Source organism: Colias eurytheme, chromosome 4 (assembly GCF_061535395.1).
Source record: "Colias eurytheme isolate Ceu_HAF_F1 chromosome 4, ilColEury1 Martin Lab GWU primary, whole genome shotgun sequence".
Lineage (NCBI taxonomy): Eukaryota > Metazoa > Arthropoda > Insecta > Lepidoptera > Pieridae > Colias > Colias eurytheme.
The window spans coordinates 11,901,981-11,926,374 of record NC_142983.1 but is presented as its reverse complement, the minus strand read 5'-3'; the positions used below and the strand labels follow the sequence as shown (position 1 = coordinate 11,926,374).

Below are 24,394 nucleotides of genomic sequence, written 5' to 3'. Positions count from 1 at the left end.
TCGTACAATAACTTTAAATTATTATTAAAATTCTATCAGTATTAAGTTTATAGTGTGTGATTTGTGAAATATATCTCACAAGGAAGCTGTGGTATTGTTATCTCAACTTTACTTTCATTTTATCAACTAGAAATAGCAAAATACAATACCGAATTTTATACCCTCAAACAACGCACAGCGCTAAATACCCGCAATCAACCAAGATTTTACATGTCAAAATCAATTGACAACGTCAAACTTCATTTTTGCTAAGACGTAGAGTTGCCAGCTTCAGAAAATTTACCAAGATTACGGGAAATTAAAAACAATGAATATATGTAGTAAGTGCAACAAGCAAGTTAAGACAAACGATCTTAAAATTTGTTCCAAGTGCAATTCCACGTACCATTTCCAGTGCCTGGGCATTCCTCCAGATAACTTTTCTAAAGAATCTAAATCCTACAAGGCCAATTGGAAGTGCTCAGAGTGTATATCTACAGACAAACGGGGTGGTAACTCCAATTCTCCTCACCGTCCAGTAGGAACGACTTCACCCGCTGCTGATTGCGAAGACCTCAAACAGTACATCGACAAAAAACTCGACGAATCTTTATCGCGTCTTCTCAGAGATATAAGGCGAGATTTTGCTGAGGAAAACTCTGGCACACGCAGTATAATACAGGAGCTCACAGATAGTGTAAATTTCATGTCATCGAAGTGTGACGAGCTCAAAGCTGACCTGGACGTAAAGACCAAGAAGATAGGAAACTTGGAATTGGAGAACTCTTCATTACGATCACAAGTAACTGATTTGAGTGCTAAACTGAATCAACTTGAACAACAATCGAGAGATTGTAATCTAGAAATTCAGAACGTTCCAGAATTTAAAGCAGAAAACCTTAAAACAACTATTCAGCAGCTTGTTGCTACAGTGGGCTGCGTGCTACCGGAAAACGAGTTAATAAACTATCATCGTGTCGCAAAAATTAACCAAACATCAAACCGACCTAGATCGATTATAGTCAAACTCCCCAGTCCTCTGGTTCGGGATAAAATACTTGCAGCCGTTAAGACGTTCAACAGGACTCATCAGGACAAGAAACTTAACTCATCTCATTTGGGCCTCGCCGGGGAACAGAAACCTGTGTACGTTTGTGAACATCTATCACCTACAAACAAACAATTACACGCAGCGGCTCGTAAAGTGTCCAAGGACAAAAACGTTCAATTTGTGTGGGTTAGAAACGGCCGTATTTATATGAGGAAGGACATTACGTCAAAAAGCTTTGTGGTTAAGGATTTAGACTTTCTGAATTCCCTTAAATTCGATTAGTTTTTTGCTGAATGGTTATAAACGATTGTACTAAAATAAAAATTACATACCAAAATGTAAGAGGTCTTCGGACTAAAACAGAAGAACTTTTTACTAATGTTTTAAAACAAAATGCTGATATTGTTATTTTCACGGAGACTTGGCTGAATGACTCGGTTTTCGATCGCGAACTTTTTGACAATAGATACACGGTATTTAGAAGGGACCGAAGCTCCTCTGATTCTAAGAAAATCTCTGGAGGTGGTGTACTTGTAGCTGTCCTAAATAAGTTCCAGCCAATTCGTAAGCTGCAATGGGAATCCTCAATCGAAGACCTATGGCTAGCTGTTAAGCTGAAACAAGGCAATTCCATCGTCCCCCTATTTATTTGCGCAGTATACCTCCCTCCTCCTATCTCTTTAACTAATTTAAAAAACTTCACCTCAAACTTAAACAATATTGTTCAGCATAAACTACCGAAGAAATCGGTGATCTTGTTGGCGGGTGATTTTAATCTGCCTCTCATCCAATGGAAATCAGATACAAACAAAGATCTAGTCCCTACCTGCTCGTCAAATCCAATCGACAATCTGCTAATTGACACCCTTTCATTCAATAGTCTCCACCAAATAAATCCTATCACAAACATTAATGACCGCACGCTAGATCTTATTGTCACTAACGCAAAAGACTCATCTCAAGTTATGATCAATCCATTCCCCCTTGTAAAAATTGATAATCATCACCCTCCTTTAGACATACATATCAAACTAAAAAACTACAAACCACCCAAAATTAATAAGTTTCCTAGTCTCAATTTTTCTAAGGCAGACTACAATAAAATCAAAGAGGAATTAGATAAAATATGTTGGGATAGCTATTTTGAATCTAAACAAACAGTTGACGAAACAGTTGATACATTCTATAGTATTATAACTCCCATAATAACACAATACACGCCCTTACGACCAAAAAATAACAAGAACTATCCCTTTTGGTTCAGTCGGTCATTAATTAAATGCCTAAACGAAAAGTCAAAGTATCACAACAGGTACAAAAAATACTCTAATCCAATGGACCTGGTTACTTTTCAAATGTTACGTGACCGTTGCCAAAAAATGCTACTGACATGTATTAACAGACTTAAATCTGAGGCAAAGGCTCAAATAAAAAAAGACCCAAAATACTTCTGGTCTTTTATAAAATCCTTAAGATCAAATAGTAGGGACATTCCTGATGAAATGTATCTTGACGACCGAAACGTTCAAGGCGGGCACAATATCTGTAATCTCTTTTCTGAATACTTCCACTCCATATACAATAGTAAACTTGCACCCCATTCAGTAGATTTCGCTATGACACCCTTCACTAACAATGGATCTCTCGGCTCTTGCAACATCTCTGAAACTGAAATCTACAAATCACTTCAAGGAATAGACATTAACAAGGGACCAGGCCCAGACGGAATCGCTCCCCTGTTTTTAAAAACTTGTTCTGCGCAACTCACAAAGCCTCTGTACCACATCTACAATAAATCTATCTCCCTCGGCCATTTTCCGACTAAATGGAAAATTGCCCACATCACTCCAATACACAAAAAAGGCGATCAGAGTGATGTTAAGAATTATAGGCCGATATCAATACTGTCAGCCATGGGTAAACTTTTCGAATCCATAATTTACAACAGATTTTATTTCCATCTCAAACCTCTGTTTGACCCCTGTCAACACGGTTTTCTTCCGGGGCGTTCAACCATGTCTAATCTTTTGGAATACGTGAGCGACATCAATGAAGAGCTCGAAAAACAAAATGAAATTCATGCTATCTACACCGATTTCTCCAAGGCATTTGACATGGTTGATCATAGCCTTCTTGTCCAAAAATTGTACCACGCAGGTATTTGCGGCTCTCTGCTCAGATGGTGCGAATCATATCTTCGTAATAGGTCCCAATTAGTTGTACTCAGAGGTTACAAGTCAGTCGCTCGACCAGTACCCTCAGGTGTACCTCAAGGCTCTCATCTCGGTCCACTCTTTTTTCTACTATACGTTAACGACCTAGGTGCCAACATTACGTCTAAGTACCAAATGTTCGCCGACGATCTCAAATTGTATAGGGTAATAAAAAACCATGAAGATACTTTAGCATTACAAAACGATATCAACAGCATTACATCATGGTGCGCAAAAAATAACATGTTCCTTAACGTATCTAAGTGTTATCATTTGAAATTCACAAGGAAACGTAATCCACTTCAAGTAACTTACTCTATTGATAACATTCCAATCGGTGAAGTCACGAACATTCGCGATCTCGGTGTTGTGGTGGACACAAAAGTCGACTTTCGCGAGCACATAGACTCGGTAGCAACAAGGGCCGCACGCCTTTCTGGATTCATCATTAGACAGAGCAAATTCTTTAATGACTCTGAAGTACCAGTATTGCTTTTTAATTGCTACGTACGATCTCTCCTCGAATACTGTAGCCCTGTGTGGAATCCTACTTATGCCGTACACATACAGCGGTTGGAACGGATACAGAAACAATTCCTGTACCACCTAACATTCACTCACAATCTTTGCCGTAACCTAACGTCTTATTCTTCTAGACTTATGCACTTTAAAATGAAATCGCTTGAAAGCAGACGGACCCTTTCTGATATCGTGTTTCTATACAAAATTATAAATGGTAAAATAGATAATTCTCAATTATTAGGAAAAATTAGCATACATGTACCAAGGCCATTCAGCCGTCCCACTAACATGAAAACGTTTAGTCTTCCCTTTTGTCGTACAAACTACGCTCAACACTCGTCTTTGCACCGCATGTGTTCAGCTTACAACGAAAAAGTATGTAATAACGTCGATATATTTAGCGCATCCCTAAATTCATTTAAAAAATTAGTTTCCAAAATTGTATAAATATTGTATTTAAATTGATCCATAATGTTATTTTTCTAAATTATGTTAATATTGTAATAATGTAAATATGTATTCGCGTACTTATTATTGCAGGCTGTGTTCACCTCTAGAAGGTCTAGCACCTATTACTTGTGATGTATCATAGAATAACCATATCTATTTTTGTAGTGCTATGTCCAGTTTGGTGAACCTAATAAAAAAAAAAAAAAAAAAAAAAAAAAAAAAAAAAAAAAAACGATACTAGAAAATACACAAAATTGAAATCCAGTATCACATTTCATCAGTAAGTCGATTGTTATACTTATTTTTATGGAAATAAATCTAGCGTTGCGGGGGTGAAGGGGAGGTGGGAGGCGGACACGCGCAGGCTTGCTCGCGCGCCTCACTGCCGCCACGTGATCGTAGTGATGTGACCTGACCAACGCTGTACTCGATATAAAGTTTACTAGAAGAACTATATTTTAACAAATTATTTATTTAACTTTAAAATTAAAACTCTTTTAAAAATGTATTATAAATAAATTTGTGGTGTGTTTTGTATGATAGACTTTCTAATATTATGAATGCAAATGTATTAATAGTGTAAATGTAAAGTATGTAATGTTACGATATATTTTCTGAACCGCTAAATTGATTTTGAAAATTTTATAGTAGAATGGATAAAATTAAATAAAAAAATTATTTATATGATTTATTATATTATCATTTTAAATTACTAATTATTTCTTATTTTTATTTAACATTTTTAAAACATTATTATTATTGTTTCATTTATTTATTTATTTATTTATTTATATTTTAGGAGAATCTACAGCTGTATCCTTAAAGATAGTCACATAATATAATACTTACAATAAGCCATTTACAGATTCTCACGGCTAGAAAAATGTTAATATATAGCAATTACAAATGTGAGCGATTACCTACACGAATCAAATGCTTAAAACCAATGCCATTGTAACACTAATCAAATTACATATCAACTTGACCACCAAACTGACGGAAGAACTCATTAGCTAACTGACGCTTAATGGAGTAAGAACTGCTACAGAATAAGTCAAAGTCGAACTGTTTTGATAGCTTGTTAAAATTATTGCTTACGCGTAGAATAAACGAGTTTTGACGATAGTTAGTGTTGACTGCGGAAGTAAAGATAGGATTATATTTACGAGATAAAATTGAGGGTGTGTATAAAGAAATTTTGGCTAGTAGTTCTGGGCAGTCTATTTTATTGGATGTAATGCCTAAAAGTAATAAAATATCAGAAATCTCCCGGCGATATGTTAGGGGTAGGAAGTGAAATTTGCTGCAGACCTCGTAATAATCCTCAGATTTGTACGGGACGTGTAATCGGTAACATAGGAATTTCAAAAATTTCATCTGTATTCGTTCAATTATTATTAAAGAAATAGCACCAAACCTGAATTTTTATTTTATTAACTTTAATATCGAACTCGTTTTTCTGATATTCATAAACATATTTTTTTAGTTACTTAAAATTAATACAAGAAAAAATGTTGTGTGGTTTTATGAAACCACGGTAAAAGTGAAACTGTTCGAACGGTTCCGAACACTGCTTAATGTAGCGCATGTCGCGTGTATCGCGGCTGCCGAGTAGGTATACCTACACAGACCAAAAAGTTTGAGACGATGTAATAAAAGTTTCACTTTAATATTGAAATGGAATAAACACTTTATTCTCTTGGCAAACAAATTTAAAATGACATATTTATACTTTATTCATACATTTCTCCTTAAATAACATATTGAACATAAAATTTACATAAGATACATATTTATTTACATAACTTATCGATAGCTCGGCACGCAATTGACAACATTTCAAAATTTTAAGCTACTTATTTTTTTATTTTAATGAAAACTAGATCAAAAATTATGATACATGTATTTTTTTATTTTTCTAAATATCGAAGTTTTCATTCATATTTTTGAGTTTTAAAATCATCTCATTCTAAAATGTCGTAAGCGCCAAATGACGTCATACATACGGAGGAATACATTTTTTCCTTTGCCACATACCTAGTTTAAATTAAAAAAAACTTGACAGTTGATATGTTGGCACATTTGTCACTTTGATTCGTCAAGCTTTGTAAATATTGTAATTTGTTATTTGCTGATCCAAATTTTAAACAAAAGAAACTTATTCACAAGTACTGATGATGATGACTTTATGCAGGATTTGTTAAGGGGTGCTGAAAATTTCTGGGAAACAAATATACTATCCCAAAAACGTTGGAAAGTGTTAATTAATAAATACAACTTTTAGTAAGTGAACAAAGTCTTTTATTTCAAGAAAATAATGAACACTATAGGCACTATTTGTATAATATAAATGAATTAGTCCAACTCCAATCAAATAAACATCACGCTAATGAGATTAAATTACAAAACCAAAACACAATAACACGATTTAAAAGTTTGTTTACATGAATAATTCACAAAAATGACATTAATATGAAATTTGACACATGCCATACCCTGTAAATGTCAGTGATAGTTTTTTTTTTAAACTTTTTTTTAAATTAGGCTAAGGCGCATTTTTATTCCTCCGTATGTATGACGTCATCATCACATTTATCGTTTTTATTTAATTTCTCTTAAAATATGCGATAAAAAAATGAAATAAATTTTTTTCTGTAATCGCAAGAGCAAAATAAAGAAACGGTTTTTTTCTTTCATGGCCTTATAAAAAATGAAATGTTGTCATACCTACCCATCCCTATTTGTCACACACACATCTATATATAAAGCGTCTTATTTACGGTCGTAGAGTGAGATTCTCCCTCTACGTTTACGGTCCATCTTGACGTACGTCCCGCCAAGGTCATACACGATGCACGACGCAAAACGACAGTGAATAGCGTTGACGTACGTCAATAATTATTATTATTATCTTGCTGGATGTGCACGACCAACTTTTCATCCAGCAAGCACCCCCACCACCGCGAACGTCGTGCAGATGGACAGTGAATAGCGCGGACGTACAGCAGATTAGTGTTGCCAACAGAAATTAATGTAAATACTTGGAAACGTGGCCTATTGATATGATTTTTTTGAGATAACTTAGTGGGTACATGAGCAAGCAAGAAACGGTTATTTTTTATTTTTATGTACACAGGAAATCCCAATTATCATTACTTTTGGATCAACCTTGTACACATGGACAGTTTATATTCAGAAGTTATTATTTTAAAAGAACTCCAAGGCGAATTGTTGAATAACACAGATTTTATGCAAAAGTCCACTGCAGAAAAATGGAAATTTATTTAAAAAAAAATATCTTGACGAATTTGTTTGTTTAAAAAAAATGATTAGCTATATACTCTCTGTTCCCGCCACTTTAGCATTTACTGAAAGAGTCTTTTCGGTCATGAATGTGAAGTGGCGGGAAGAGAGAAACCGAGCTTCATTAAAAATTAATTAAAAATGAGCTCTTGAAATATATAAATTTAGATTTGGAATGTTTGGATTCATATAATTCATTTAAAAATAATGAAAAATTCTTAGTTACTGCAAAAAGTACAAAAAATACATTTTTAAACATATTTATTTACTCTTTATTTACCTCCTTTAAAATCAGATATACTCTATTTCTTCAAATAAAAGTTGGCAACCCTCGCCATGCTTGATGCGCGCACGATCGTCAGTAGGATACATCCAGCACCGCGGCCTTGAGCCGACGTACGTCGGGGATTGACCGTGAATAAGACGCTTTATCTATAGCTCATCTGCCTACCGCGAGGCGCGATGCGCAGTGCGCACTGAGGAATTTGTGCAATACACTCGCTCTATATTACTGTAATAATATATACTCTAAGTTTCAATGTTATTGCAAATTTAAAAATGAATTCTTATTTTTTTCTTTTTAGATTTTGAACCGAAGTTGCGCGCCAATCTTTATCAATTTTCTTCTCTGTAGAATAAATGAAATGACATGGTATTGTTAAAATTACTTTATAATTATGACCAAGTATTACTCTTTTACTTTGAATTATAGAAGTGGTTTGTTTATTTATGTTATAGCAATGCTCTCAACTCTCGTGATATTCAAGATTAGCGAACAGTGCTGTTGAAATATGCTTGAGAATCACACATCAATAAAATTCTAATGGTGAAGAGAAAAACACAAGATAGAAGAAGGTAAGTTTAACAGACACCTTGTTTATCTATAACTATATTTTCACCCTACTTACTAATATTATAAACTAGCTTACCGCCGCGCCGGCGGCTTCACCCGCTTTGTCTAAAACCTAATAAATTATATACTAAAATCTTCCTCTTGAATCACTCTTATCTGATAAAAAAACCATATCAAAATCCATTGCATAGTTTTAAAGATTTAAGCATACAAAGGGACATAGGGACAGAGAAAGCGACTTTGTTTTATACTATGTAGTAATGTGACTGTGTAATCTCTGACATCACTACAAAGCAATTTAGAATATGATTTATGTGTCCAGAGATAGTTAGAGGCTAGAGAATGATAATATAGGCCTACTGCAGTGAACCATCTCATTCTCATGGGCAGAGAGCTATGATAATTCATTTATTTTTCCTACTAGCTGTGTGTATCCATACTAATATTATAAAGCTGAAGAGTTTGTTTGTTTGTCTGTTTGTTTGAACGCGCTAATCTCAGGAACTACTGGTCTGATTTGAAAAATTCATTCAGTGTTAGGTAGCTCATTTATCAAGGAAGGTTATAGGCTATATATCATCGCCCTAAGTCCAACAGGAGCGAAGCAATGTGGGTGAAATCGCGGGCCACAGCTAGTACATGATATGCCTAGATGTTAATCCAACCTTTTAGTAATATTCATGAAAATTTTGAAGTTAATCCATGCAGTACTTTTTGAGTTTAGCCTGGCTATACATACAGACAAACAGGACTATAAAAACTATAGTTTTGGCTTCAATATCAATTGTAGATGCCCTTTTAAAAATATTTAATTCAATGTAGTTCAGTTTTGACTTCCCCATGATTTTGTTATATGTATCCTCTTTAACATCATATGTACCTTAAGGTTTTCAGCAGTTTTGTTAACCAGAATGAAATAAATATACCATCATGCGAGTTGTATGGTTGGCACAAGCAACAAGCAGATTTTATTAGTAGAGAGAAGATTGGCTATATACAGAGTTTCAGCTGTTTTTATATGTAAGTACCTGAATATTATTATAACTTTAGAGAGAAATTTTAAAACCACAAGCAAATAAATGTAAAAGAAATGTGTATCTTATTGTAATCGATATAATACTAGCAGTCGGCCCCGGCTTCGCCCTTGGCGACATGTTTCAACCATTCACCGTTCAACAGGTGACCAAGGGAAATAGGGGTTCATTTTTATATGTAGAGATTAAGATTATAAAGCTGAAGAGTTTGTTTGTTTGTTTAACGTGAATCTCAGAAACTACTGGACTGATTATACAAAATTCAATTCCAAAATGTTATATTTGTAATGTCAGTCATTTTTAACAGTTGTATTTGTCAAAGAAAGTTGTGTATGTTATGCACTTATAACTCGATAATGGCTGAGCAGATTTTAATGATGTTTCTTTTATATGTGTCCACTTGGATTAGGATATTAATTAGATAAAAAATTGAAAAACTAAAACTATATACAAGCAGTATTGATAATTATTATACAAATATATAATTTTTATTATATTAATAATTAAATAATTAATTATTATTATATAATTATTATATAAAAAAAAAAATAAAAAATAAATATTTTTCAAGTGGAGAAGTTGGTGCCGAGTGAAGAAAGAATTCTTCATGCCCAGAAAAATGCCAGCGTGACGTGACGGTATTGCCATGACGCGTGCTTGAAATGTTACTCTCAACGCGCCTAAACAAGAAAATATTTTTTAACCAACGTAAAAAAAGGTTCTCAGTTTAACTCTATTTTATTGTGTTTCTTACCTCAAAAATGTTAACTGCGTGAACCGATTTTGATGCTTCATCTTGATTTGTAGTCATATTTGGTCAATTCCTGTCAATTTTTTGGGGTTCCGAACCTCAAAAGGAAAAAACGGAACCCTTATAGGATCACTTTGTAGTATGTCTTTCTGTCTGTCTATCAACGCCCTTTTTCTCAGGAACGCGAAAAAGTTGAAATTTATATCGAATACTTGAATCTACGGTCCCTTGAATCTGTGAAAAAACTTATAAGCCAACGCAATCAAAAGATACAGCCATTTTATGCTGCAAATTATAGCAAACTAGCTTTACGCCCGCGGCTTCGCCCGCGTTTTCAAAGAAAAACCCGCATAGTTCCCGTGCCCGTGGGATTTCCGGGATAAAACCTATCCTATGTGTTAACCCAAGTTACCCTCTATATGTGTGCTAAATTTCATTGTAATCTATTAAAAAAAACCGCATCAAAATCCGTTGCGTAGTTTTAAAGATTTAAGCATACAAAGGGACATAAGGACATAGGGACAGAAAAAGCGACTTTGTTTTATACTATGTAGTGATAGTAGGATTTCGACAATCGCAAGGGAATCAAAACCTACATTGTACTTCGTGTGAACACAGAGTCTTGAAATTTGGTTAATAGCAATGTCTAATAGCACAGATAAAGGAAAAATTGCCTAAATATACATTTAAGAGTTACAACATAATAAAAAGTATGTTTGTTCGGAAATCTCGAATCTCAAACTCAAACTCAAACTCAAACTCAAACATTTATTTATTCAATTAGACTTCTTAAAGAAGCACTTTTGAAACGTCATTACATATTTTAAAATTTACCACCGATTCGGAAAGCAGTATCTACGGAGAAGAACCGGCAAGAAACTCCATAGTTGCTCTTTTAAATCATGTCAGTTTTACAATTTTACAAAATACATATGTAACAACATATAAGTATTGTAATAACATTCCAAAGAACTGTCCTGTGGTTTTTACGCGACAACCCTCCATGGGTTTTTATCGTCCATATATTCCTGAATACTGTAGTACGCTCTCTGAACTAGTACATTTTTTATATAAGTTTTAAATTTAGAACTACTAAACTCTTTAATATTATGAGGAATTCTATTGTAAAAGCGTATACCTTGACCCATAAATGAATTTTTAACTTTAGCTAATCGGAAAAATGGCATTTCAATTCTATTTCTGTTCCTTGTGCCATAACAGTGGCTATCTCCTACTCTTGTGTGTAAGTCGGCGTTTTTGTGTACATGCAAAATATTATTAAATATATACTGTGATGGTACAGTAAGGATACCAGTATTCTTAAAGAGATCTCTTAGTGAGTCCCGAGCACGTAAATTATATATAGAACGAATGGCTCTTTTCTGTAAGATAAATATAGTTTCTATATCTGCTGCCCTGCCCCATAGTAGAATTCCATAGGACATAATACTATGAAAGTAGCTGAAATAAACCAATCTAGCTGTATCTTCATCGGTGAGATGCCTTACCTTTCGGACTGCATATGCTGCTGAACTGAGCTTACCTGCAGCGGTGTTGACATGGGCTCCCCACTGTAGTTTCTCGTCCAATGTTAACCCAAGAAATACAGTCGATTCTGTAGGGTGTAATACCTCCCCGTTCAAGGTAATATTTCTGCTTAACTTTTTAACGTTTGGTAGTAAAAATTCAACACAAGTTGTTTTTTTGGCATTTAATAATAAATTATTAGCAGTAAACCAGTCGGATATGTGTAAAAGAGCACTGTTCACTTCGTCAACATTTGGGTCATGCCTATCCACATTAAATATTAATGAGGTATCATCTGCAAACAGAACTATTTCACACCTATCCTGTAAATAATAAGGTAGATCATTGATATATACCAAGAACAAGAAGGGTCCTAAAATAGATCCCTGTGGAACACCAATGTTAATTGACGCACCGCTAGAACGTTCTCCATTAACAACTACAGTTTGTATCCTATCATGCAGGTATGAGGCTATGAGGTTCTGAGCTTGTCCTTTAATCCCATAGTGATTAAGTTTACGCAATAAGGTACAATGTTCAACGCAGTCAAATGCCTTGGAGAGGTCACAAAATATCCCCAAAGCATTTTTTGAGTTTTCCCATGCCTTATATATATGTGTTAGTAGAGCAACTCCAGCATCTGTGGTTGAGCGCCCCTTTGTGAAACCAAACTGTTTGGTGTGCAGCAAATTATTAGATGCAAAGTGACTAGTCAATTGGTTTAATATTAACTTTTCGAATACCTTACTTAATGTTGGTAAAATCGAGATAGGTCTATAGTTGTTACAGTCTTCTTGATCGCCTTTCTTAAATAGAGGTATAACTTTACTAAGCTTTAATAAATTAGGAAATGTACCATAGTCACAACACTTATTAAATATAAAAGCTAAATTGTTCGCAATATTTTCTATTATATTATTAACTAAATTTACGGACATTCCCCAAAGATCACAAGTATTTTTTAAATTTAGTGTCTTAAAGGCTGTAACAATATCATTAGCAGTTACGTGTCGCAATTCAAATAATGTGCTGCACCCCGCAACATGGTCCCTCAAAAAGGTCTCTGCAAGTGCTGAAGACGAATTTAAATTATTAGTAATGCTAGCAGGGACACTACTAAAGAAATCTTCAAATGCAAGCGCAACATCAGCATTTTTGTCAATAACCATGCCATTATTAACAAGTTTTATGGTATTACTTGATTTGCTTTTACCCATTTCACCATTAATAATAGACCAAACTGTTTTAACTTTATTATCGGAGTCGCGTATTTTATCTCTGATATACAAACGCTTCGCAGTAAAACAAACAATTTTAAAAGTTTTTGAGTAATTTCTAACATAACTAAGAAAAGATGGGTCTTTATTATATTGCTTCATACCATATAACTCATAAAGAACGATCCTACACCTATGTATGCTAGGTGTCGCCCATTTACTAAATGGTAAATCCTTGGTAATATTTAAAGATTTAACTTTAAATATTTTTTCAAATTCATTATGCACTAAATTAAAGAGATTTTTAAACATTTCACAAGGATTATTATGACAGGATTGATCATTCAGTACGGGCAGGTTTTTATTAATATTATCTCTAAATTTATTAATGCCTTTTTTAGTTATAGGCCTAACATTAATTCTTTTAAATTCAGGTAAACAATCCCATTCAAAAACTACTTTCTGGCCACAGTGATCCGAAGTGAGTGTATTGAGAATATTTTTCTCTAAACAGTTGCAGTCGCAGTATATATTATCAATACAGGTTGCAGAAGTAGGTGTAATTCGTGTGGGTTCATTAAAAAGTTTATACAGATTAAATGACTGAAACAAATTAACAATTCGTGTTGCCGTTTGTGTTTGTAAAAGTATATCAATATTAAAATCACCACATACTATAACTTTTTTTTTACTCCTACTTAAACGCTTTAATATTTCTTCCATGACTGTCTCAAACATATTATAGTCACTGGAAGGGGGTCTATAAACGCAAACAATAATATAACGCTCCAGCTCCACACAGGACAGTTCAATGGTCCGTTCTACAGAAAGGCTAACAATGTCAGTTCGTTCCTTGCATTTTAAACTATTGTGTACAAAAATAAGAGAACCTCCATGAATAGCGTTTGTTCTAAAGTATATACTTTTTAATTTATAATTATCAATATTTATTAACAACTGACATTGTTTAAGCCAATGTTCTGTTACACAAAATATTTTAATTCTATTATGATTTAAAAATAATTCTATTTCTAATAATTTGCTAGCCAAGCCTTGAATATTTTGATGCACAATAGAAAAAGACTGCTTAGCTGTTGTCTTATAAACTAGTTTAAATCTAGCTTAGGGCTAGATTGTCTGTCAACACTTAAACTAGGTTGATGTATATAATTACTACTACATAAAATTATAGTAGATCCAGGGTCTGATACTAAACATGTACCAGACTGGTTAATAATTTTATATGCTATTAACATAGCAAGTTCTCTCTTATATCTAAATGGCAGATACACTGTATTCTTTGTCAAACAAAAAGATTTAATACAAGAATTTATGTCAAAATATATAAATGCATCACTATGATGATTTGTTAAATTATATAATTTCAAGTTAATATTATAGATAAATTTATATTGATTTTGTGTCAAACCAGGCAAATATGGTAATGTACACAACATAAATTTGCATTTTGTCTCACTACTAATTTTTAACATTTTTTGAAATCCTATATCTATGTCATGTTTTTTTAATTTAAAACTATCTCCATATAATATAATAACAATACTATTTTCATTAAAAGTAAAACTATCTAATGAATTCATGATATATGTAAATGAACTATTAGGAGTACAAAAATTAGTTACTTTATGCCCCAAATTGTTAAGCAAAGCGCCAAATCCCTGACCAATATTGTCTGACAACACAATAATTTCCTGCGTGGAAAGATGTTTCGTTTTAGTAGACGGAATTGTTGCCGTTGATTGAATACTATGTATATCAGTGCAGTCAATTAGCTTATGGGGCGACTGTTGCTTATTGTCACTTATTGAACACTTACATACATAGTTATTGGTTAGAGATTCGAAACGATCCATATTTTCATTGCTTAACTTAATTAGATAATCTGCCTCTTTTATGTGTTCATTAATTTGTAACTGGGCAGCAGAATATTTTTGGTTGAGGTCAAGTAATGTATCATTTAATGAGTCTATTTTCTCCTTCAGTTCAGTAGTTTCCACTTCATATATCATTTTATAATGTTCTAAGTCCCTATGATATCTATCTAACTCTTTCACAAGACTGTTATTTTTATTTTGTAATTGTACTACATTTTTCCATGAAAATCTATTTCTAATAATTGATTTTGTACGTTTTATAAACTTACTTAATCTAAGATATTTTTTCAATTTGTTGTGTGAATTGAACTTAATGTTTCTACTGTTTTCAAAACCACTTAACTGTCCACATTCAAGCAGTTCACCAAAAAGACTGTTGGATGAATTGCATAGCCGCTTGGAGTTATCCTCCTGAACCTCCATTAAACTGCATTCCAGTTCAGCGATACGACTGAGAGCCTTCTCGTGGTCATTGGAACACTGTTGGAAGCTGTCGACAAGGTCTTGAAGGGCTGTGCATTTGTTTTGGCTGTCCATATATTGAGTGTGGAGTTCAGCTAGCTCGGCCTTCAGACTAGTATTCTTGTTTATTATTTGCTGGATTTCTACCTCATGTTCCTCTCTCTCCAGCAAGAGTTGTTCACACAGGGATTGAGAAGCCTTTAAATCCTGTAGTGTGGCCTTTAGTTTGTTTTCCATATCTTTGGCCACTGCCTTGCGGGTCAGCATGTTGTAATTTTAGTTGCTGAAACAGGTGAAATAGATGTTAAAAATTGTATATAATAATATGATACAATTAATACAATTTTGCTTGTGTTAGATAGGCTTAATATGGTTTAATTATAAGAAAAGAGTAGATAGTGAATGGATAAGATATAGGTTTTGTATTAGAACTGAAGTATATTTTGTCTGGAGCTATTAGTTTTTGTCCTCTAAATTGCTTCCAACTTGTCAAGCAAAGTGAGACGATAACTATGCGCTCATGTATTTATTGTGACGTTACTCATAAAATATGAGCAGTGTTATTAGTTTAAACTTTAAATGAATGTGAATGTTGTGTGTATCTATAAATAAGATATATTAAAACTAGTACTCCCCTGGTTTTATCCAAGAAGAAATTCGAATTTGAATTTCCGTTGCCGTTGACATCCACGTTATACAAAACGCAGCTTCAGTCACGTAATTATACGTATTTCACATTAAATAACACTTGTACGTTGATAAGATAGTTAACTATTACTAATTTATACTGTTTTTACAAGTAATTATTGAATTTAATATGATTTTTGAATTTAAAACTAAGGAGCTGATATTCACTCAGCTGTTGACATCTGTCATCTCGATGCGCGAGTCCGACTCGCACTTGATCAAACTCAAACTCAAACTCAAACATTTATTTATTCAATTAGACTTCTTCTAGAAGCACTTTTGAAACGTCATTAAGTACATATTTTTAACATTTACCACCGATTCGGAAAGCAGTATCTACGGAGAAGAATCGGCAAGAAACTCCATAGTTGCTCTTTTTAATCATGTCAGATTTACAATTTTACAAATTACATATGTAATATCATAATATATTATCATAATATGCCAAAGAACTGTCCTGTGGTTTTTACGCGACAACCCTCCATGGGTTTTTATCGTCCATAAATTCCTTAATACTGTAATAGGCTCTCTGGACAAGTACATTTTTTATATAAGTTTTAAATTTAGAACTACTAAACTCTTTAATATTATGAGGAATTCTGTTGTAAAAGCGTATACCTTGGCCCATAAATGAATTTTAAACTTTAGCTAGCCGGAAAAATGGCATTTCAATTTTATTTCTGTTTCTTGTGTCATAACAATGTCTATCTCCTACTTTTGTGTGTAAGTAAGCGTTATTGTGTACATATAAAATATTATTAAATATATACTGCGACGGTACAGTAAGGATACCAGTATTCTTAAAGAGATCTCTTAGTGAGTCTCGAGCACGCAAATTATATATAGAGCGTATGGCTCTTTTCTGTAATATAAATATAGTTTCTATATCTGCAGCCCTGCCCCATAGCAGAATTCCATAGGACATTATGCTATGAAAGTAGCTAAAGTAAACCAATCTAGCCGTTTCTTCATCGGTGAGATGCCTTATTCTTCTAACTGCATATGCAGCTGAGCTGAGCTTAGCAGCGGTGGTGGTAACATGGGCCCCCCATTGAAGCTTCTCATCTAATGTCAAACCAAGAAAAACAGTCGATTCCACAGGGTATAATGCCTCCCCGTTTAAAATAATATTCCTTTTCACCTTTTTTACATTTGGGAGGATAAATTCTATACAATTTGTTTTTTTTGTATTTAATAGTAAATTATTAGCATTAAACCAATTGGATATGCGTAAAAGAGCAGAGTTTACTTCGTCAACATTTGTGTCATGTCTATCCACATTAAATATTAATGAGGTGTCATCTGCAAACAGTACTATTTCACACATATCCTGCAAATAATAAGGTAGGTCATTAATATACACTAAGAACAAAAACGGTCCTAAGATAGATCCCTGCGGAACACCTATGTTAATCGGCGCGCCGCGAGATTTCTCTCCATTAACGACAACGGTTTGTACCCTGTTCTGAAGATATGAAGCTATGAGATCCTGAGCTAAACCTTTGATACCATAAAAATTTAGTTTCCGTAATAGAGTGGAATGTTCTACACAATCAAAAGCCTTAGAAAGGTCGCAGAATATCCCCAATCGGTTCGGGATCGGTTTTATTTGTTAAAAATAAGTATATAATATTTCAAAAATATATTCAAGTGAAGATCTATCCTACTTGTATTAAACTCAAATCTATATCTACACTAATATTATAAAGAGGAAAACTTTGTTTGTTTGAAATGAATAGGCTCATAAACTACTGGACCGATTTTAAAAATTCTTTCACCATTCGAAAGCTACATTATCCACGAGTAATATAGGCTATATTATAATATTATTATCACGCTAAGACCAACAGGAGCAGAGCCACGCGGGTGAAACCACGCGGCACAGCTAGTAATATATAAAAATTAAACCCGTTTTCCTTGGTCACGGCATCACGCGTGAACAGGTGGACCGATTTCGATAATTCTTTTTGAAGTGAAACTTCTTTATCGGGGTTGGAAAAAAATTTAGTGTAACATTTTTTCGTTACGCGTGACATTTTTCCGTTACGCGCCATCTTTTTCCTATCCCTACCACGCGTGATTCGACGTATTTCTGTAAAGTTGCATATAGTAAATTATTTTTTGTAAAATGGGTCAATCAATTTTTAAAGGTCCCGATCATAATTTTCTCGTATTTTTTTTTTTACTTAATTTTATTAATTAATTAATTTTATTAATTTTTTTAATTTTCAGCATTTTACTATTTCATTTAGAAGATAATTCTTCGTAGATTAAGATTATATAAGCAGCAGTGATGTTGATTAAATACATTTGTGGATTTAACTTCACGAACCGATCTATTCACGGGAAATAATGTCCTTTGGACAACTTACACAATAGTACTTTTTTAAATGTTAAATTCCCTTAAGAATTAAAACAAATTCTTCTAATATTAAATAATAAATAATATTTTGATATTTGTTCTATTTACACCCAAAATACGAAATATTTTTATTAAAATTGAAACGAATGATGTCTTTTGAACAACCAAATAATGTTTCATATATAAAAAAATTTCAGTAAAGCGGAAATAGTGATATTTTTTACAAAAAAACTATTAAGGCGAGGTTGTTACGTATCGTATTATTGATTTTACTTAATTAAAATGAACTGATTCTCGATATAACTGAATGAATGAAGTATAATGTGATTTTCATATGGGGACATCTTAGTTGTAGTAGTAGCGTCTTGATTTTTGAAATGTTAAAATTACAATTAAACTAGACATAAAATCGCGTAATAAAAATGTGTTCCCGAAACAGCCGAGTATAAACAAAACATGAACTATTTAACTGTTAAAGTATAAGTTTTATATAATTATTGTCCTAGGGACAACCAAATTGTTCATGGTACAACCACTTTGGTTGACCAAGTGACTGGTTGTCCGCGGGACATTTTTAAAATTTTGAGCCGCCAAGCAAATACTATCTATTGTTATTTTATATATTAATCTCAGCTCACACTAAAATATAGACGAAAGCGCATCTCGTGTAGTATAATTGATAACAATGCATCAAGTACTTATGTTTTAATCACAGTTGTCTGACGGACTGACAAAAAAGCCACCTCACACTCACCAACGTCGCTCGGACGACTGTTGCCATGATTTTATACAAATCAAAATGGCGTTTGAGCCCGACAGTTAATTATTGTGTTTAGCTTGTTGTTTAGGAATCTACCGCGCCATCTGTGTTTTGGTTTCATAACTAAATTACGGTTGTCTGTGAGACCTGTGCCATGTAGATGATTTATAGGGACAAAAGTAAAATGCCTGAAAATCGTATTATATCCAATAAAAAAAAAATGTTTGTATGTTTTTATGTCAATAATTATGAACTGAAACAAGAAGTGTATTTGGTATTTATGGTCGTGATAGTATGTGTTCGTGATGCGAAGTTTGTTAATGCATTGTAGCTTGGGGACAAATGTGATAGTACTGGAAAATTGCATTTAGTCTCTGGACAACCATGAAACTACGCACAAATTAATAAAACAAGTAAAATATTGTTCACAATAATGTTAGAAAATATTAAAAGGAATATAATTAAAACCAATTTAACTCTTTATGATTTCATGTTTATTAATTATCGTTCAGGGACATGATGCGTGTACCGTCGGACCAATAAAAGTTGATCGACCCAAATAAGGTCATAAAAAGTTTCACTTCTTACGTGTGTACTGTGTACACACTAACGCACACATTTTTTTTTATTATATTCCTCGAAGTACGAGGATGGTTCTTATGTAGAGAAAACGTAAATATGTACCACGGGCGAAGCCGGGGCAGACCGCTAGTTAAGAATAAATAAATATTAAAATATATCTGTTTATATTTTCAGAGAGCAGCGAAAAAAGAAGAGTATTCACTGAATCTATTATTTTGGAAAAAACAACACGCGCCAAGTGACTTCAACATAAACTAAACTGTATGAATAAATCATAAATTTATAACTGCGATAGTAACTCTGTCCGTCTGTCTCTTCTCTACCTTCTCAACCACTGAACCGATTTTGATGAAATTTAGTATAGAGAGTAGACCTGAGAATAAATAATTAGCTGAGTGTATTGGTCTTAGCGTGATGATACAATAGCCAACAGCCTTCCTCGATGAATGGACTATCTAACACTGAAAGAAATTTTCAAATCGGACCAGTAGTTCCTGAGATTAGCGCGTTTAAACAAACAAACAAGATTTATTTAATACTTTATTTATTACATACAGAAGAAAATTAATATCTAACCTTGCTGTATTCGTCTATCCTACTAATATTATAAGACGTTAAGAATGTATGTTTATTTGTTACTCTGACACGCGGAAACTGCTGAATAGATTTTGATCATACTTAGCAGTGAAGTAGGTTCAGTATATAAATAAATTATTGAGAAATTAATGTGTTTGTTTTATTTTATTCCAGCATAATGTTACAAATCAGAAATTTATGAAAATTTGAAGAATTCATGGAAATTTTTGCTGCTAGAAAAATGAACATCTTTTGGTTATAAGTATGTATTATACATTAATGTATGTATATTTAATTAACTAGTTGTGCCCCATGTTTTTACCCGAATTGTTCCGTTCGTGTTGGTCTTAGCGTGATGATATTATATAGCCTATAGCCTTCCTCGATAAATGGGCTAACACCGAATTTTTTTTTTCCAATCGGACAAGTAATTCCTGAGATTAGCGCGTTCAAACAAACAAACAAACTCTTCAGCTTTATAATATTACTAGTATAGATAAGTTAAATAATATTAAAAGGGTGAGGTATTTCAATGTTCTTTCTTCACGCTTAAACCGCTGAACTTATTTAGAAGAAATTTTGTATAACAATAGTTAGAAACCTTTATAAGGACATTGGATAAATTTTCTCCCGATAACTTTAAATTTTATAAGAAAATACAATAAAAACAACAAGTTGTCTTTATTTTGTAATTATTTTTTTTACAAAAAAATATCCTAAATATTTTTTCCAATATAAATTCTATCCTATCCTACTAATAATATTATAAAGTCGAAAGTATGTATGTTTGTTACTCTTTCACGCAAATACTACTGAACCGATTACAATGAAAATAGCACACATGTAGAGGGTAACTTGGATTAACACATAGGATAGGTTTTATCACGTAAATCCCACGGGAACGGGAACTATGCGAGTAAAATAAATAGTTTAAAAAATAATATAATCTTATAAATGGAAACATTTGATGAATTTGTTTTCACAATAAATATTTATTTTTATTATAATACAACGCCATCTTTTGACAAAAAGCTAGAACTAAAACAAATTTTAGGTTTTTTACAAGGTTAATGCAAGCTGTTCGACACTAGATGGCGCTTATACAAAATTGTTGGTTTTAACCGAGAAAATTATTTTTAATTATTGATATAATTATTAGGTTTAAAGACTTTATTACTCATAAAAACAATAGTTCACTTAAAATGAGTTACACGCTATCTTATATATAAATCAAACTTATCTCCAGTTTAAGGTAATACTCATACATTACAAATTTTACATATTTTTATATTTTATACAAAACAAGCTTAAGTTGTATTCTACTTTTCTATTCTAAATTACAGTGTATATGATTTTTAAGTAATTTTTTGAATACATTAAGACTTACAATTTTTTAATTTTTTTGGCAGTCTATTGAACATCTGTGCTCCTTCAAAGAGTATAGTTTTTTTCCCATAGTTAGTTCGAGTCGAGATAGGTTGCAAATCATTTTGATTTCTCAAGTTATATTTTGTTGATTTTTTATGTATTTGTAAATTTGATTTTGTTGTATTTGTTGTTATTTTCTTGATAAGGATACATGTGGAATATGCGTAAATTTGTGAGAGTGTAAATAATCTTGTTTTTGAGTATAGTGTTTTTGTAGAAGTAAGGTAATGATAGTTAAAAAGAGTTTTTATAATTGAGGAGGGTCGGAACAAAAACCGATAAACGACATGCTGTATTTTTTTTTTTTTGTAATTTCGATGCTTTTGCATAATTTTACATGATAAGCTTATTGAATCTGTGCTAAAGCCGATGAATCTAGTAGAAAAATGCGCTTCAAGTTAAATGATCTATACAGATACCGATAGTGTGCGTCCACACTGAATGCGCGGTGGCGGCGGCCTAGGCGGGCGCGACGAGCGGGCGCTCGCGGTGGCCACACCGACGCGCGAGCTCAAGTAGCGGTTCGACGTTTTTCGGGTGTTGCAAACTTTGGACGATTTGCTATTTTTACTGGACAGTCCGATTTTGAGATGAGATCATTATAGAAGTTGTACACGAAATAAATAAAACAGAGGAATAACGAGTGAATCTTATATGAAGAATTGAGATTATACCCTACAAAATTACTGTGGTGTATATAAGTGTTTTAGATTGAATCGCACTTATAAATAAAGAAGTTTCACTTCAACAATTAAGTATTTATCGCTATTTTACGAAAAACAATAAAGGATATAATATAAGAAGTCGAGCGACAAGACCGAACTGGTTTGATACCCCCGCCGTCCGCGCATTGGGTCGCTTGCTGACTAGGCCCGTAGTGTGGCCAGAACGCGCGGATAGGAGAGTTTGAAAACTACGCGCGCTGGCTCGCTCATTACCGTCGCACTAGGCTTCCGCCATAGTCATGTCAATGTGGACGCAAAGGCGCGTTTCATACGTTTGATATTTCGCGCCCGCCGTCGCAACCGCGCTAGGCTCGCAGTGTGGACTTACACATAAATCCACTGATGAAGTAAAAGAAAATTGATATCTTAACAGAAACCGATAAATCCTACATAAATTTGATAGATTTTTATAAGGTTGAAACAAAAACCGATATATCAATTTTTAATTTTTAATTATTTAATTCCTCATATACTTAGTTTTAACCAAAAATGTTAATGGTTTTTTCACATAGCGATAAATCCTTAGTTGATTTTTTCAAAAAACGATAAATCCGGATAGTCTAAGCAAAAACCGCTATATCCATTATTTTTAATTTTTTTTTTTCGTTTATTACTTCACACACGAATCTGTTGATTTGGCCACCAAACAATGTTGCTAATGTTGATACATTAAGATTTTCTACTCTCTTTTACCTAAAAAAACAAAGAAATAAAACGTTTTTTCCGATTTGTCAAAAATCTTAGAAAGTGGATTTAGCGGTTTTTGTTCCGAAGCTCCTCAATTTTGTTCTGAGTTCTTTGTAGTGAAATTAAATTTGTTTTGGAGGCTGATCCCCATATCTCAATTAAATAATCTAGATGAGGCTTTACTAAAGAATTATAGATCATTTAGATCGAAACTAATCAATGGCAGAAAAAAATTTTGAAATCCATCAATAAATGACTGAGATATAGATTATTGAAGTTTACATATTTTTGCACGAAACATCTCTGGATTCGATGCGCCTCGACGTCATCACACTCACTCGCGCTAGTAGCGCTAGGGCAGATTACTTCGATTATATGATTTCTTCATTCAAAACTGTTATTAAACGTAAAATAAAAGAAAATTGTAATAATAATCCCACCAAAAACATAAATGTAAAAATTGGAGCCGAGTTCAATCGTTGACATAATTTGCCAAAAAAAGAAATGATATCTAAATGTGTGCCAAGTTCTGTTGACAGTCCAGATTTACAAAGATGTATTAAGTTCTTAGGTGAACTGAAAACTCAATTGTTTTATTTTCCCTTAGAGCGTATACGCACTATGCGGGTAGCCGTCCGGCTGACCGCAAGCACAATTATGTACGTAATATTCATTTCTATGCGCACTGTGCGGTTGCGGTAGCCGCATCGCAGTGCGCATAGAAATGAATATTACGTACATAATTGTGCTTGCGGTCAGCCGGACGGCTACCCGCAATGCGGTTACCCGCATAGTGCGTATACGCTCTTAGAGAACAACGTTTATTCTAAAATATGATGAGACTAGTTTTACATACTGTTTATATTTTGTGAGGTTCTAAAAACTAGCCTTATCAAATTATGAGGTTCATTATATAATTTAAATTAAAAAAAATCATATTTTAGAATAAACGTTGTTCTCTAAGGGAAAATAAAACAATTGAGTTTTCAGTTCACCTAAGAACTTAATAGATCTTTGTAAATAAATTTCTGGACTGTCAACAGAACTTGGCACACATTTAGATCTCATTTCTTTTTTTGTCAAATTAAGTCAACGATTGAACTCGGCTCCAATTTTTACATAATTTATGTTTTTGGTGGGATAGTAGTTACTACTTAACACACAATTATTGAGTAAACACGTACTACCATAAATAATTAAATTATAAGCACTTACATATTATTTTTGTTGATTTTTTGAATTTGCCGCCTTTTTCCAGTCTCATCTTTCGTTAGCTAAACTCTAGTTACCATACTCTCCAAAACGGCTGGATCAATTGTCATTAAATTTT

General features: G+C 33.2%; 2 protein-coding genes and 1 long non-coding RNA gene across 3 annotated transcripts; 2 read left to right on the top strand and 1 right to left on the bottom strand.

Annotated features, from left to right (window-relative positions):
* The first annotated feature begins 307 nt into the window (after positions 1-307).
* On the top strand, positions 308-1,312 carry LOC149909251 (uncharacterized). Its single transcript, XM_090101539.1, has one exon. It carries the CDS (start codon positions 308-310, stop codon positions 1,310-1,312), a length of 1,005 nt encoding a protein of 334 aa, XP_089957665.1.
* Positions 1,313-7,885: 6,573 nt separating this feature from the next.
* LOC149909250 (uncharacterized) lies at positions 7,886-9,387 on the top strand. The gene is made up of 4 exons (XR_016458643.1): positions 7,886-8,031; positions 8,103-8,170; positions 8,257-8,373; positions 9,258-9,387. It is a non-coding gene; the product is annotated as an uncharacterized LOC149909250 (long non-coding RNA).
* Positions 9,388-10,910: 1,523 nt separating this feature from the next.
* Positions 10,911-16,130, bottom strand: LOC149909249 (uncharacterized). The gene has a single exon (XM_090101477.1). The coding sequence runs from the start codon at positions 15,522-15,524 to the stop codon at positions 14,007-14,009; it is 1,518 nt and encodes a 505-aa protein (XP_089957603.1). The 5' UTR covers positions 15,525-16,130; the 3' UTR covers positions 10,911-14,006.
* Positions 16,131-24,394: the final 8,264 nt, after the last annotated feature.